The 17,587-nt window shown below is 41.7% G+C and overlaps 2 protein-coding genes across 4 annotated transcripts in view; one reads left to right on the top strand and one right to left on the bottom strand.

The window, feature by feature from the left end:
- Window positions 1-14,838, bottom strand: part of QTRT2 (queuine tRNA-ribosyltransferase accessory subunit 2) — a 28,672-nt gene extending 13,834 nt beyond the window's left edge. For 2 of the 3 annotated variants that reach the window (XM_006161826.3, XM_014592988.2), the window contains exons 1-5: window positions 14,724-14,838; window positions 10,485-10,705; window positions 9,640-9,695; window positions 5,620-5,696; window positions 3,905-4,117 (exon numbers count right to left, since the gene is read on the bottom strand). In XM_006161826.3, the coding sequence (XP_006161888.1) occupies window positions 3,905-4,117; window positions 5,620-5,696; window positions 9,640-9,695; window positions 10,485-10,705; window positions 14,724-14,750 (594 nt within the window). In that variant the 5' untranslated portion in view covers window positions 14,751-14,838. The other variant, XM_027765652.1, reaches the window with a different exon arrangement.
- A 234-nt stretch (window positions 14,839-15,072) lies between these two features.
- CCDC191 (coiled-coil domain containing 191) overlaps window positions 15,073-17,587 on the top strand; it is a 93,437-nt gene continuing 90,922 nt past the window's right edge. The window contains 2 exon segments of the mRNA XM_006161825.3: window positions 15,073-15,224; window positions 17,289-17,327. Of these exon segments, the coding sequence (XP_006161887.1) occupies window positions 15,135-15,224; window positions 17,289-17,327 (129 nt within the window). The 5' untranslated portion in view covers window positions 15,073-15,134.

Below are 17,587 nucleotides of genomic sequence, written 5' to 3'. Positions count from 1 at the left end.
AAAAGCCCTCCCTTTTTAAAATTTTTGCCATAGGGCATATGCACTTGCCAGAGATAGTGAGAGGGAACATGAGAAATCAACCCCAAAAGAGACAATCACATCACACCACAATCCCTTCTCAATTTTTCTCCTGGGATTTTGGGCGCACACTCACAGGCGCCTGGCATGATTCTTGAGCTGCCAGGTCAGGGACTCAAACTGCGGTCAGCCATGTGAGAGTCCAGCACCATAACCACTATACCACCTAGTGGCCCAAAATGTAAATGTTTTTAGCTTCTCTTTTTTTTTTTTCTTCTTAAGTTTTTGCCACTGGGTGTGTGCACTCACCAGTGACAGACAGAGAGAGGAAAAGTGAGAAATCATCCCTCAGGGAGGATGGCCACACTGCAATTCCTTCTCCATTCTCCTCTTTGGATTATGAGCATACATGTACACATGCCTGGTGTGTTCAAGCTGTTGGGCCTGGGATTCAAACCGTGGACAGTCATGTGGGAGTCTAGCGCCTTAGCTACCCAGCCACCTGCTGATTCCAGTGCTTTTATCTTTGGACCCCCTAATATTCCAGTGCTAAGAATCTCTTCTGTATGTACCCCTTATTTATTTCTTCCATGATTGAGCAAGATACAGAGAAATACCTACAACTTGATGCTGTGATCAACCACCAGTTAGTTCTGGACCATGGACACTTGTGTGCTAGGTGTATTCAGGAAAGCCTCCGAATGCAAACCTCAAACCTCCCCATGTGGCTTAGTCTTGCAAGGCATCGCATTTTACTGCTGTGCCACCAACAGTATACTAACAAAGATGCTTAGAATAATGAAAAGCTGGAAACAACCTAAGCATCCATCAATAGAGTAAGGGCTTAAAAAAATTATGACACATTCATAGCATGGCTTCCTGTGCAGCTGTTATTAAAAAGAATGCAGTAGATATAATAATGTATGCATTAGCAGGAAGACTTTCAGAATACTGTTAAATGGCGAAAAAAAAAAAGAAAAGAAAATTGCTGAATACATGGTCATATTTATATAATACAGACTAGCACATTTGCATATTATTTACATATATGTAACTGCAAAGAGTAAGGTTTGCAAGGGCTTTCATACACAAATCAACAGTGGCTCTCTGGTAGAAGAGAGGGATACAGAGAAGCCTGGAACACGGTGAAGAAATTTCTCTCTTTAGCTTAAGCAGGAGGGACATAGTCAAATGAATCCCCTAAAAGAACACTTCAGCTATAGCATGGAGGATAAATTAAGGGCCAGTCTGGCTAAAAGATGAGGTAGGAAATAACTTTAACAGTCCAGGTGAAAGACAAGAACTTCTGGAAGAAGGCAGCAGCAGTGAGGTAAGGAGGAAAGGTAAACTTTTATCAGTGGGTAGGGTAAATGCAACTTGATCAATCAGTTGTCTGAGGAGAGGAATGGACTCTTAGCTCATTTTGAAGTCTGGGGAGAATGTAATAATAGTGAAGACAGGGAGTTCAAGGAAACAATGGAAGATGAGGCAAGATGATTACTCTCTTTTATGCATTCTGAGTTTTAGGTATCAGTGGGCTTTATGTGTGGGCATGCTCAAAATCCCAAGAGAGAATGGAGGAGAAGGGATTGCAGCATGACCATCGCCCCTGAGGGGTGACTGCTCACTTTCCCTCTCACTCTCTCCTGTGAGTGCCCACACCCTATAGCAAAAGCCTAGAAAATAAAACAACTGACAGCCATGTAAATCCAGTCACTAAATACGTGAACCTGAAGTTATGGATCTGTTCATTGCTCAGGATGGTTCCTCACTAATGATCTCAGATGCAGCAATTCTCCCCTCTGATCGCTATCTTCAGTTCCCAACCTTTTCTGCTCTCTCCTAGTAAATGTACCCAATTCCATTAGCTCTGGTATCAGGATTCCTGACTTACTGCTGTAGCTTCATCTTCCTCATTCCATCGTAACTATTTGCCATCGGCAAACATTTACCAAGGACCTACTATATTCTCAGACATCCTGCAAAAATGACACAAATACTGGGTAGAAGGCCCAGAGTTTAATAAAGACAAACCATAACAAAATCACTGCAATACAATATGATTGAGAGAGCTACCATATAGTGCCATACAAATTAAAGAAGTAACAAAGGATGAACAGGACTTCCTGGGAGTGTCAGAGACCAGTTCCTAGAGTGGTGGATAGAATGAAGTAAGCCCAATCTGGAGGCAAGTAAAGGAATACAGCTGGAGATAAGAAAAGCAGCAGCAGTGCAGAAGGCAGTCTGTGTAGGCCCAGAGAAATAAAGCAGGCTAGTATCTCAAGGAACCACAAGTAACAGAAAGGGCAGAATGCAGGCCACAGGAGACAGCTGCCCACTGTGAGCTGGAGCAGACAGAGGTTAGGGCAGGCTCTTCATGCCATGTGAGAGCCAAAATGGAGAATCATTACATTTTTTAGGGAAGGTAACTGGCCCATATTTGTACTTCACAAAGATTTTTCAGATAGCACGCCTGAAGATAAATTGGAAAGAAATGAAAATGGAGGCTCAGCTGCAGTGGTCAGGTGGTAAGGTACCACTGTGGGTTGTGAGAGCCACGTGGGAGCCCCAGGTTCAGATCTTGGGTTGACTTGAACACACCAAATGCATCCACAAATGCTAGAAGCCTAGCTGGTTGGGAGACTGAGGGGGTGGTGGCAAGGGTGGCAGAGATTGTAGTGAGAGAAAACCCTGTCAAGGATACCCGTGTGTGTGTGTGTCTCATAAAAATACAAAAATAAATAAACTTATAAAAAAAAAAAAAAGAAGAAAGAAATGAAAATAGAGGCAGACAGAACAAGTCAAAGGTAATTATCTATAGAGACGATGAGGTAAGCCAGCCCTATAGCCTAGTGGTTAAGGGAGCCAGATCCCGCTTGGACAACTGCAATTATTGCAAAAAACATGCATGCATGCCCAAAGTCCCAACAGGATGGAGAAATGAAGAAGGAACTGTGGCATGACCATGCCCCACTGGGAGATACTTTCTCCCCCTTCCTCTGGTGAGTGCACACATCCTCTGGCAATTGAAAAAAAAAGAATGAGAGAGATGATGTTATAGCTTAAGGTGGTAATAAGAAAGGTGGAAAGAAGGGAGCAGATTCTAAATGTATTTAGGGAGACAGAATCAAAGAATAAATAATTGGACATTAAATGTGAATGAGGGAACCAGCAGTTGGCATAATGGCTATGACTACTCCCATGTAGTCACCTCAGTTCAAGTCCCAGACCCGGTGACTTAAACTCACTCTGCGCACGTATGCGTGAATGCCCAAGATCCTGAGAGGAGAATGGAGGAGAAGGGATTGGTTCCGAGAGGAGAATGGAGAAGAGATTGCGGCATGGCCATCCCCCCTGGGGAGTGATTTCTCCCCTCTGTTTTTTTTGGGAGAGCGCCCCCCCCGTAAAAAAAAAAAAAAAAAAAAAAAAAAAAAAAAGTGAACGAGAAAAAGGAGTCTTCAAACACTCAAATTTCTGGTCCGAAGAACTTTGTGGATGCCATGAACTGAGATAAAGTATTGAGGAAGAGCCAAAGGAACAACACATAAGAGGAGGTAAGACAGGTCTGATTACCTCTGAAAAGGAACATGCTAGAGATATAGCCTACCAATACCTAGTACATAATTCTGAAGTGAAGTAGAAAGCTCTTGATAACAGTACAACTGTAGAATTATTCAGCAACTATGGCAAAGGAAAGGCTCCCAGGGACAACACAAACAGTGTGATGAAAAGAGAACTTAAGATAGAATCCTAGAAAATAATACTTAGGCTTCAGCAAAGCACAAGCAGAGAGAATACTGTGAGGAGCAAGTGAGGCAGGGGAGGACAAGAACAGGTGTTGTCATGGGGACGCATGCTGCGAAAGGAGTGGGTAGTGCCGCCTTACCTCTGACTCTTCCTGTAGCCGCAGACAGGTATCCAGGAATAGAAGTGATCGGTCCACAGACTTTCTGGCTCTTTTCATGGAAGTTGCTTCCTCACAAGATGCCTCTCCATCTGCAAGGCACTGGAACCAGTCTGGCTGAAGGGCTTGCTGAATTGCCATGAACTTGGAAGCAGTCATTTCCACTCGTCCTCCAACACCCCACACAGACACAGACTGCCATGGAGCAAGGCCATGAAGAATTAGCAGGAGTAAATGCAAATAAAAAGAAATTAAAAAATGACAAAGCACGAATTGTTTTCTATAACTAAGAGATGATAATAATTCGGTATCTGTGAGTAAAAGACTTGCAATATATTCCAAATTCTACAGGGACCTTATAACTCATAGAGAATCTTCCAATGGCTATGTAAGCCAATTTCTGTTAGCCTCTAAAAATTCTTTGTTATTCTTTATAAGCCTAATCTTCCTTTCTCCCCTGTCCTGCCTTCCCCACCCCCATCCCTTTGCTATTCCTGAATACCACTGTCTTTCATTCCTCTCTGCCTTCAATCACCTGTTCTTTTTGACTAAAATACCCTTATCCTACTTTTTTTTTTTTAACCATGGAAACATACTAAGCATCCTTTAAGGCATTAAGTCCAAATATCATATAGTCTAATATGTTCCCCAAATCTTCCTGGGAATAAACAGCATTTTGTACTTACTTCTTTTATAGAAAAGATAACACCTATCACATCACTGTACATTTGTCTAACAATGGTATTCCAATTCATATTTGTATTACAAAAACAATGTCTAGAAACCCACATATTATTAGTATTTAATAAGTGTTTACTAGACTGAGTTAGATATAGACATAAGACTTATAGTTCATGACAATTTTATGTAATATTTCATCTTTACTCCTCCCCTATTATCATTTTTGTTAGAAGGGTTCAACAAGGACACAGATAGGCTACATACAGTTTTTTATTCTGTACTAAGGCCCAAGAGTACTGTTTAAATGGATCTTCTCTCTTACAAATAAGGTAGATATAAGGTCAAAATACTTTCTTTTGAATTTAGAATACAAAATCAAGTGTAAAATGGAAGAATAATTAAGAACTGTATTCTTAAATATGATTAATAGATATTGTTGATTTTAACAAAGCAACTGCAGGAAGCGATTATGTAAAGTACCAGTATACGCAGAAGCTTCCACAAACGCTGTCCTCCAGAAAAATGTCAGTAGGGTCCCCTTTCACGTGAAATCTTTTAAAGGAGTCTTTCTGACACTGTCCTTCACTAGCTAATATCTCTGGCTGTGGACCCAGCTTCTTCAAACTTTGTTCTAGCAGCAAGCAGTATTATACTGAGTTTCTGCTATATATAGTTATACATGTGAGAACATTCATCAGCAACTTGCTCCACTATTCCTGAAGTTCTTAAGATGACAAAGAAAACGGTATAAAAGCACAATCGCTTTCTCCCATCACAGCAATTTCTTTTTTCAGCTTATACCTGACCCTCTCCATCCCCCAATTTTAGGCAACAGTGAAAATGGTAAGGATACATTTCTCACCTTAACCTCATTTTCAGTCAGCCCTGCTCTAACTCTTACAAAGCATTCCATGCCACTGTGATCATCAAAATAAAGAAAAGGCATGACGGGGTCATCCCAGACAGTGGCGTCCAGCTTCTTTCGAGAACACGTCCCAGCCCTTTTGAGAACACACCTTGTTTGTTACATAACCTGCTGGGCAGGGGCTGACTGGATCGTGCAGGGAGCAGTACAAGAGCGATTCTGGCATGCCTGTAAACATGAAAAAGAACCCATGAGAGTGCCTATTTCCACAATTAGGCTCTGTTTTAACAGAGCACAACTTCACAACGTGTACTGCTTGATAAAGCAATGCTAAACAGATAGTTGGTATCTGAGGCGGGAATTACGGACAGCTTATCAATATGAATGAAAAGAACCCTTTGAAACATACTAATCTAAAAGAAAAGTTATATGAAAAGGTTCATGTCTAACAACTTGAAAGAGTTACTATAAAAGAAAGACATAGCTTTTTTTTTTAATTGCCAGAGGGCAATGTGTTTGCTAGAGATGATAGGAGAGAAAACATCCCCAATGGGGCATGGTCATACTGCAATCCCTTCTTCTCCATCCCACCTGGATTTTTGGGTATGTATAATACCTGGGCCCAGAGTGTTTTTTCAAGCCACTGGGACCAGGATTCCCATCATGGTTAGACATGTGGAATCCAGCTCCCTTAACTACCAGACCACAGGACCAGTACATGTGAGGTATTTCTTTTCTTTTTCTTTTCTTTTTTTTTTTTTAGAATTATTTCCTTTATTTTATTTATCATTATTATTATTTTTAATGTGACTTGAGCAAGACACGGAGAGAGAAAGAGAGTAAGCAAGAAAGCAAGCAGCCAGGTCCAGAACTTTCCATGGTCAGTTATGTGGAAGTCCAGCACCTTTAACCACCATGCCACCTGGTGGCCCCAGAAAGGTATTTCTTAAAGTACAACATACGATTAAAGTATTTAGTGGTATGTTAATCCCACACAATTTGATTTTAAAATTTTACTATCAAGGAGCCAGCAGGTGGCATGGTAGTTAAGGTGCTAGACTCCCACACAGGTCAACTGCAGTTCAAGTCCCAAACCCAGCAGCTTGAAACTCACATTGGGCATGTGTGTGTGCATGCCCAAAGTCTTAAGACGAGAATGGGGGAAAAGGAACTGCAGCATGGCCATCCCCCCTGGGGGTGGTTTCTCACCATTTCTCTCTTTCTGTGTCGCAGGTGAGTGCACACACCCTATTGCAAAAATCGCTCTCTAAAAAAATTTTAGCATCAAGTATACAATTCTAGGTACTACCCAAGGGGAACCAGCTACCAGAAAGATGAAATGATAATAAAAAGTTAATCTCATTATTAACATTGTGGATATCTAGAAATAGAATTCTAGGGGCATCTATAGGATACTGTGAACAGGCCTCATTCTTAGTAAGATTCACTGACTAAAGATAGCAGTTTCTTAGTTTCTTTGGTCAAAATGATAATCATTAAAAAAAAATCAAAACGCTTGCTTAGTAAACCATATGTGGTTAAATTTCATGTTACCTAACATTTTTCATAAGAAAAAATAGGATTCCACTAAAAAAGAAAAAAATAAACAAAGCAAGTTAAAAATTTGCAGTTCTCTGGGACCAACAGATGGAGCAGCAGTTATATTGCTGGACTCCCATAGGGCCCACTATGGTGTGAGTCCCAAACAGCATGGCTTAAAACTCACACAGGGCACATGTGCATGTGTGCCCAAGATCCCAGGAAGAGGAAACCAGCAGTTAACGTAATGGCTATGTCCCTGGACTCCCATGTAGTCGACCGCGGTTTGCGTCCCGGACCTGGTGGCTTAAAACTCACGCCGGGCGCATGTGGGTGCGTGCGCAAGATCTCAAGAGGAGAATGGAGGAGAAGGGATTGTGGTGTGACCATCCCCCCTGCGGGGTGATTTCTCGCTTTCTATCTCTAATGTTTCTCTCTGTCTGGTGAGCGCAAGCGCCCTATAGCAAAAATCTCTGCCCTCCCTTCCCCCAAAAAAAGATCCCAGGAAGAGAATGGAGGAGAGGAGAAGGGATTGTGGAGTGGCCATTCCTCCTGGGAGGTGATTTCTCACTTTCTCTCTCACTATATCTGTCTATCTTTCTGTCTCTCTCTCTCTGGTGAGTGCGCACACCCTAAGGCCAAAATCTCTACCAAAAACAAAATACCCTGCAGTTCTCCACTTTATTTTCCACAATTTTGATGATTACTATTATCTTAGAAAGCTTACATTAGTTATCTTCACCTGATTATACGCTTATATGCTTTAAAGCTGGTTATTAAAATCAGCCTCACATCAGGAATGATATTACATGAATTCCTCCACTGATGTAACAAGGACAATCAACAAGTCCCCCTGTAGTTCCTTTCAGAAGTGTCAGACTGAATAACTAGTGCAAACAGATTTTCATTCACTTGAGTCCTAGATACTTGGAAAAAGCTTCAGGAGAAAGTGGTCTTCAGAAGCACTGGTTCACTCATGGTCACTGCTACGCTTTCCCTATAAATAAATGGACACACATGTCTGCATGTAAAATCCCACTGTGGGGCAAAGATGATACACACACAGAATACAGCTGTACATGTACTCTACTCTCTGCTTCTGTTTGAGGCTAAAGGACTGCTTTGGATCTAGTTCAAGGTCTACCTCCGGGTCTTTGCCTGATGCCTGGAGTGTGTGCCCTACACCTGTCCACCACATTACTGCTCCCACTCTTGGCCCGGCTAACACCTGCTCTTCTTTGACCCTACTAAGATATCCCAACTTCTCTCTCAAGAATCCTTTCTTTACTGACCACCAGCCATGTGTACTTCAGAGCAGGTGCTCCTGCCTCTGGGATGTCATGACATATGTCCAGATCACTAATCCAGCCAAGCAGTCACAACATTCTTACTAGAATGATTTATCTTCATTTCAGCTAGGCTCCAAGTTTCATGAGAGCAGCAACTGTTTTCTACCAACCTTGAATCCCAAGTATCTGGTTCTTACATGTTCAAAAAATGCTTATTAAAATAATAAAAAAAGGGGACCAGCATTTAGTGTAATGGCTATGTCGCTAGACTCCCACATAGTTGACCACAGTTCGAGTCCCAGACCCGATAGCTTAAACTCATGACGGGTGCATGTGTGTGCATGCCCAAGATACCGAGAGGAGAACAGAGAAGGGATTGTGGCGTGGCCATCCCCCCTGGGGAGTGATTTCTCGCTTTCTGGCTCTCTGTCTGTCTGGCGAGCGCACGTGCCCTATAGCAAAAGAAAAAAAAAAAAAAAACTCTCCAAAAAAAAAAAATAAAATAAAATAATAAAAAAGGTCCAGGCATGGTGGTGAAAGTCAGGGGTCTCAACCCTCAAGTGGCAGGCTGGTGCCAGTCTATGACCTGTTGGGCTGCCACCCAACCCCACCAAGCTGCACAGCACGAGGGTGGGCAGCAGGAAAGCAAATGAGGCTTCCTCTGTGTTTGCAAAGCCCATACCCCCCCCCCACTACTCACATTGCCGCCTGGGCCCTGTCTCCCCTGCATCCCTCCATGGAGGGATGGTGTTCAAAGAGGCCAGTTCCTGGTGCTGGGAAGGATGGGGATGGCTAGTGTAAGAGGCAGGGGGCCATTATGTGAGGCTGTAGTCACATGGAAAGCCCAGGGTCAGTTTCTAGACCAAACTAAACAGGCCGGTGATAGTGGCATGCACCTGTAATTCTAACTAACTGGGAGGCTAGGGCAGAGGATCATGGCTTGGCAAGACCCTCTCAAAATACCTATCACTCTATTTCTCTTTTTCTTTCTCTGTCTCTCCATCCCTCTCACTCATATTTTAAAAAATGTAAAATATATGAATGAAAGAGCAGAGTACCTCCAAATAGCACCTCCAAACTCCAAATTAGTAGTTCATGAGGCACAAACAAATAATTTAATTTAAAATTTTACCTATGGGGCTAGCAGGTGGCATAGTGGTTCAGGCACTGGACTCCAAATAGCCAACCACAGTTCCAGTCCCATAACTGGCAGCTTGCTTTCTCACCTTCCCTCTCTCTCTTTCTCTCACCTTGTTTCTCTCTGATGAGTGTGTGTGCCCTAGAGCAAATTTAAAAATAATAATGATATTGAATTAAATAGATAATTATTTTAAAAATTTTACCTATAAACTTTCCAACTCCTTCCTTATATTCTGCCAAAACTTCATGATGTTCTGCGCTGTAATAAAACAGAAAAATACATAACATAATAATGAATCATTCTGTAGCTACTTTATACAACGGAAGCCTTCTCCTCAAATAAGCTACATGAGAGTAAATGTAGTCCTGAACCAAACCAAGTAAATTACCATTTAAGAGTCCCGAATAAAGAGACAAGGTTCATTCATTGGAATAATGGTGTTCAGTTGCAAGTGGTTCTGTGAGAAGAGAACCTGGGAATGATCACCGGCTCCAGAATACTTGGGTTTTCTTCCTCTTCCTGCCCCTCTACAATCACTGTTCTTAACACAACACTGCAGTTATCTTACCACATAGCAGGATTTTTAAAACTACATATGATGTCAGTGTGTATCTCACACAAAATTATCTAACTCCATTATTTCCATTTCCACACAGTAGAACCAGGTAAGTACGTGGATAGAGGATAAAAAAACTGAAGCTGATGAACAATGACAGCTCCTGAACTCCCAACTCAGGCCTCGTAGAACACTCCCTGCTCTGTCACCCGGGGAGCAGTGGCCACGAGGGCATTTTGGAACTATAGATTTGAAGGAAAAGAAAAATAGCTCTAATACTCAGGTCTAGACTACAGCTTCCAGACTACAGCCAGGTGGTGTGTAATGTCTGATAACCTTTCTTCTGGATTTCATCCCGAAAACCTACAAATTATACATATGAGAAAAAAAAAAACAAAAAACCAAGAAACCAAAACTGTCTTTTGCTGTGCCTAGATCAGGTAACTAAGCTGTGACTAAGCAATATTTGAATGACTGGGTCCAACACTTACAGGGATGACAGGGTAAGCTGAGCCATGACAGGAACACCATGGATATTATGTAGTGTGTGGTGGGTCAGGTGTGGGGCAGAGCCAGCCTTGGTATACAGAAGGCAGCCAGGAATGTCCATGGTGTGGTCCCCTGTTTTCCCCAGATGTTTTATTTTTCCTAGGCGATGGCCATTAACTACTTTGGTAAGACTCAGCTTCATCTTGAAGGCTTCCTCTAGGACCTGACAAAATAAAAGAGCATTCACTTAACAAAGAATTTCATGCCTAAAGCTCAAACATTTTACAAAGAAAGCAATCCATTAGAAAAATGCATGATGGCATGTTTATTATTCCTTATGATTTTTCTTAAGTGTCAGGATAGGGAGTAGGAAAAAGACACAGAACAAGATACCTTTCCCAAGGTCCCAGAGCGATATGATGACATCAACTACTTTTAAATTTAGGCAGAGAATTTTTGTCTGAGCTGATAAAAAAAAATAATAAATGGGAGAATAGAAGTAGAAAAACTAAATATGGAAAGAATACCATGAAGCCAGGGCTCACTCATAACCTTGAAGATGTATAGAGAAAGGACACACTGCTTAAGCTATATTGATTACTGGTTTGATCTATTTTTAATTTCTCTACTTTGAGGGAATACTAATAAAGCATTCTTTTCCTAACAATGTAATAAAGAAAACAAATTCCCAAATGGAATTCTAGTATTTATTAAAATATATGCAAAAAAATATATGAAAAGCTAAACAGAGGGCCAGCAGGGGGCATGGAAGTTAAGGCACTGGATCCCACATGGCCGACTTTGTGGTTTGAGTTCTGGACCCAGCAGCTGGAAAATCACACTATGCACACGTGTGTGCTTGCCCAAAATCCATGGCAGAAAACGGAGGAAGAAGGACTGTGACTTAGCCATCCCCCACTGGGGGGGATTCACTTTCTCTCTCTCTCTTTGGTGAGAGCATACACTGTATACCAAAAATGAAAAAAGAAACTATAAAAAGCTACACAAAGATTATCTCTGAGGTGGGATTATTTCCAATTTGTTCCTACATGGTATTCAAATAGAGATGAGAAGCTGTGTGGAGCATATGTGATTCATAAGCAATTTGTCATTGCCTGTATTGTTGAGAAAGACAAATCTTTGCTTAAGAGAAAAATAAAGACATACCTTTAACTTCTATAGATATGCAAGGGGAAAAATAATCAGAAAACATTCCCAATTATTTCTAGAATGCTACTAAATAATTAGTATTCAGTGAAGCAAAATCCTGGGTTCCATTTTTAAAAGGCACTGATGAACTTGATAAACACACAAGACAAGTAAATTTGCAAAATGTCACTGGACATACCAACCTTTTACAGACATTTCACAACATTTCTATATCAAGACATGTCAATATTGGGACCAGCAGTTAGCATAATGGCTATGTCGCTGAACTCCCATGTAGTTGACTGCGGATTGAGTCCCGGACCCGGTGGCTTAAACTCACGCCGGGCGCATGTGCGTGTGTGCCCAAGATCCCAAGAGGAGAATGGAGGAGAAGGGATTGCGGCATGGCCATCCCCCCCTGGGGAGTGATCTCTTGCTTTCTGCCTCTCTGTCTCTCTCTGTCTTTCTGGTGAGTGCACGCGCCCTACAGCAAAAATGTCTCAAAAAAAAAAAAAAGACATGTTAATATCATACCCTCTGGAATTCTGCCAGTTGGGCCAGGCCCAGTTTTTTGGTTTGTTTCTTTGTTTTGTTTTGTTTTGTTTTACCATAGGGCATGTAGGCTCACCAGAGAAAGACAGTGAGAGAGAAAATGAAATATCATCCCCCTCGGGGGAATGGCCACGTCAAAATCCCCTCTCCTCCATTGTCCTCTGGGGATCTGGGGCACACGCACACAATGTGGCCAACATGATTTTTAAGCTGTGGGTCCAGAGCTCAACCGTGTTTGAACATATGGGAGTCCTGCATCTCAACCGCCACGCCACCTGCTAGCCCCCAGGCCAGACCATTTTATTAGTAAATAAATTATTACAGCTTAGTTCTGTCCTAAGCATTATAATATATGGGTTGAGTATACCATATTCAAATGCTTGAGAGCAGAAATGTTTCAGATTTTAGATTTTTTGGAATTTTGAGATACCTTGGGATGGGAGCAAAGTCCAAACATAAAATTCATTTATGTTTCATATACAAGGGAACTGAAGCATGACCACACCCCGTTGGGGGGTACTTTCTCTTCTCTTTCTGTTTGTCTCTCCCGTACATGTCCCTTTTGGCAATTAAAAAAAAAAAAAGAAAGAAATGACATGTTGAAATGATGGAAGCTAAAATGCTACAAAGTTGTAACAGAAGATGAGAGGGAGACTACTGCAAAGTAGAGTACTCTAAAATCTTTATACTGTTTGTAGTGGGAGAGAGATACTAAATAACATTAAACTGTTAAGTGTGCATGTTAAGTGTTTAGAAGAGACCATTATTAAAGGATTAATGACAGAATGCATAATTTCCACACCTGTTTGAGAAGGATGAGGAGGATTTAAAAAAATAATTAATCCAATAAAAGCTAAGAAAGAGAGACCAATAAAGTGTGTCAAAAATACAAAATGAGATGGTAAAAATCTAATGTTGGTAAATTAATTTCACCTTCGAAAGACCTAACAATAGTAGCAGCTAATATTTATTCTTTGTTATTGTTAGTGTTGTTTGTTTTTTAATCACCAGAGGATACATACGCTTGCCAGAGACAGAGAAAACACCCTTCTAATGACATATGGTCATACTGCAATCATTTTCCTCCATGTCTCCATCACATCAGGATTTTGGCACATACACCCAAATCTGGAATCCAGCAGGTGGGATTTTTAACTACAGTAGGTCATGAGGCATCTAGCTCTCTATGTACAGGGCTTATCCACTGTGCTAAAGGGCTGACTCTCGGGAATTTTTATCATTGAGTACTATATATCAAGTATTGTTTTTTTTACATATTAATCCCAATAATCTTTATGTAAAATGTGAAATATAGATGCTATTATTATCTGCATCTTACAGATGAGGATACTGTGAGCAGCAACGTTACAACAGTTAGTGGCAAAGCTAGAATTTATAGCCTGGAAGCTTACTGGTTCCATCTTGTCCGTTAGTACATACAATGCTTACATATTAATTCTAATACTAAGACTTAATTTTATAGTCTCGTTTTCCATTTAGCTGCAGTGTTCTTATCCTTATTGTTTCTCCTTCCCTCCTATGCCTGTAACCCACTCTCCCAGCTTCTAACCCACTCTCGCATCCTCTACAGTCTTTCTCTACTCTGGCATGACCATTTAAACATGCCTACATATGGAAGGAGGTGTTTTTGGTCAAGATTTTCTTTTACAAAAATGAAACATTGTATAATACATGCACTTCCCTGCAATTTGTTCTCCTCTCAGGAATACATTATGGGTATCTTTCCCAAATTAGAGACATAGAGCTGACCGACATTTCAAAAGAACTATTTCATGACATTGCATAGTTGGATGTAACACAGTTTATTCAACCATCCCTTGGAGATGGGCAATTGTGTTACAAAGCAAATTCTAGGACAGCCACAACAGTTTGGGGGGGCACGGCTTCCCCGAGGTCATTTGCACCAATTTCGAGTCAATAGTTTATATTTCCCGATAGAAAGCTTTACATACATTGATTTTCATCACTACAAGACTCCAGTGATTTAGGTATTATCGTTCACCATTTTGCCAATGAGAAATTGAGGGCCCTAGAGTTATTAAAGTTGCCTAATGTCACGCTGCCATAAAGTAGCTTCCGCACTATTTTTAGTAATAAACCCAGATATCCCAGCATGGACTTCCCCCGGACACTTTGAGGTTCAGTCAATGAAGTTAATTTATCTTCCCTCCATGGGCCCTATCCCGGGACCCAGATCTCGCTGAGCGCCAAGCTCAGGGGATTCGAGATCCTCCCAGTCTCAAGTATCCCGGACAGTTCAGAAAGAACTTCCGGCCGAGAACTTGGCCCTGGAGCAGAAGCGGCTCAAAAAGAGGCCCCCTTCTCTCACAGATGTCGGCGACGTTCTCACGACTTGGGAGAAGGAAATTTTCGGAAGCCAAGATCCACCAGGAGACACAGAAAAAGGAAATGAACGGAGTACAGTTACAGTTACCGCCACACAACCAGGAAGCGTCCGGGCGCGACGCGACTCATCCCTCCCACCAGCCTCCACACCAGCAGGAGAAAGGGGCACTTACCTGCAAACCTCTCAACTCTTTGGGCATTCAGATTGGCATTCAGATCCCTTAAACTCCTCACAGTTCACCACCACGTGTCAGGCCTGCGGAATTCCCGGCCCCCTAAACCCTCGCCTCTGAGGCAGAGCCAATCAGAGAGCGCTGCGTCATCACCGTGCGCCGAAATAGGCGGCAGTCACGTCAAAGCAGGCCCGGGTGACCGAAAGGCCCAGGGACCGCTGCCGTTGCCATGGTAAACTGGGCTAACGCGAGCCGCCTGTGCAAAGCCTGCTGGGAGTGGAGGTTCAGAGGCGTCAGGCACCTGCCGTCCCTGCAGGAGGCGGAACTACAACTCCCAGTGCTACCCGGAAGCAGGCTGGGAGGAGAGCGACTGTTGTGGCTTCGGCCGAGGTCCGGGTTTGAGCGTGGAAAATGCTGCTAGCGTCCCAGAAAGGGTCCTCCTCAAAGAAGAGGATGGGGCCGACTCGCTGGAAACGGCTCACAGGGAAGTCGAGTCCCCAGGTGATCCCACTTGGGAGCTTTTGGGGGTTGGGGAGGTGCAGGGGGCGGTTCAAAGCACTCCCCGTCCGGAAGCCAGTAGTCGCCCGTCCTGTGCTTCTTACCTCTTAGGAGCATCCTACCTGACAGCGCCCCTGCTTTGACCAAGCCGGAGCCAGCTTTGCCTGAGCGAAGTGTTCTAGGAGCTTTGCGATCTGAGAACCTAATGGTCTTTGGTGGGCAGCAATGTGGAAAAATTGTTGACATCTAAAACTTTTTTTCAGACTGGAGAGGTCGCCTAGTGCCCATCAAGGTGAAGGGGATTCATTAACTTGTTCCCCTCTCCCCCAATTTTAGGACACTTCCTGCAATTTTCATTAATTTTTTTTTTCCTTGTTTGTTTGCAAACACGGAACTGATATCCATTGTACAGGGAATATATTCACATTCACATTAAATGCTCTGCTTGTGTCCCTCCGTTTTACATGAAAGTACCTAAAAAGAACTCAAAAGTGCAAATGGTTATTGAAAAAATATCAATATTTGACTCACCTGGAGATTTCTAAATGCAGCCAGCATTCAAAAAATAGGCCCTATGTATAGCTGTTATTTCGTGTGATACATTAGTACCTGAAGGAAAAAAACTGATAACCCCATTTTAAACTCAAAACTTACGTGCAAAGTCACAGTCACATGGTATGTGCTTTCCACAGACTGTGTTAAGTCACAAAAATAAATGCTTTAAATGCAAATGAGTACTAAAATGGAGAGAGGTTTCTCAGGTTTTCATTCCAGATCAATTATGCCTGTCATTTTCACCCTTCAGTTACACTTTTCTTAAAAATATTCTGTAAGTGTGTGGCCTTTGTGAGAGACCCAGGCATTTGGTCTAGCAGTTTCCTCTAAATATACCAACTAAAAGCACTGAACATATTCCACTGGTGAATATCTTGCCCTAGATGTTGGAGGGTGCAGACTAGCGCCTTAAAGACCTGGAAACTGAGGCTGCTCCTTCTGCTGTATATCAGCTTAATGGATTATATCTAAAACAGGCCATGAGTATATACTTGATGACAAAAGGTAAAAACTTGGGACAGTTTCTCAGGACTCTAGAAGGAAGGATTTTTGTTGCTGGTGTAGTCATTACTGCCTGGAGGATAAAAAGGCAAACAAACACACACAAGAGCTCCTTGAAGTTCAGTTGTGTTTTAATGGAATCTGTTCGTTCTTGGTTACGGTGACAAAACTATCTAGTAATACAGCTGCATTAATTAGTTATTACTAAGGTGCTTTGAATGTGAAGTGTTAGGTACGTGAAAGAATATTATAGTTTTCCCTCCTCCATGTGTCAGTACGCTAGTTTAGTTAACCCCTTATTTTAAAAGCCCAACTGGATTTTTAACAAAGCAAATATTGGTTAAGTGATTATTAGAGGAAATTCTACAAACTTGTAGGAGTTACAGAGAATGAAGAAGGGAGGTGTCTTAATGGTCAGAATTCTAATTTCAGATTAATATCTGACTGATGAAAACATATTTGTTTTCTACTTCATTTTTTGCTTTATAAAACAGTAGCAGTCAGATTGATTAAGCCTCTTATCAACCCTTCAGTTCCTGTTGGACTGAAGAATATTCCAGATATAAGTAAAATAGGAAAACCTCTTGCTACAGGCTACTCCTGAAAAGAGTAAGGACAGAAACATACTCTTCTCCAAGCAGAAGATTACTTGGATAACTTAGCTAATTAATCAGTACTTGTTTGGGTTTTTATGGGTATAATATCTAGCATCAAAACCTTGGCTCTTACTGGGGAGTTTTAAAAAATACTGATGCCTGGGTCATACCCCAGAAAGAGTAAAGCAGTATCTCAAGGTACGATGCCTAGAGGAAAAACAGTGTCCCAGAGAAGACTTCATGTTTCTTCTTCATATAGTTACTCTGTGTTCTTTTGTTGCTAATCAGTGTTGAATTTTCTTCAGGGTATACTACAGGACACTGTTCTGTATGCTTTAGTCAAAAGGACAGATTAAGATGGCAAAGTTGACAAAGATATTGCTGTGTACTGACATTGTGTATGTATTACCTACAGCCTGCTTTTGACTCTGACAGTGTGGAACACTGGATTAAGGTAAGGATATTTCAAAATCAGAATAGGAAAAAAAAAGATTTCAAAATTAGGCTAGAAAGAGAGTTGATGGTCAAGCATAATTTGACTATAGTCAAGAGGCCGAATACTAATAGGCCTCTACCTTGCACATACTTTGCTATTTTTATGCCCGTGGGACAAGGTAAATTGTCTTAATTTTATATTTTTAGTATTTTTTTAAATCTGTTGCTTCCCCCGAAAAACATTTAAGTATGAATGACAAGAAAACAGAGGTGTCTACA

This window comes from Tupaia chinensis, unplaced genomic scaffold (assembly GCF_000334495.1).
Source record: "Tupaia chinensis unplaced genomic scaffold, TupChi_1.0 Scaffold139218_1, whole genome shotgun sequence".
Classification (NCBI taxonomy): domain Eukaryota; kingdom Metazoa; phylum Chordata; class Mammalia; order Scandentia; family Tupaiidae; genus Tupaia; species Tupaia belangeri.
Note: the sequence above shows the minus strand (reverse complement) of the source record. Positions and strands in the feature narration are given on the sequence as shown.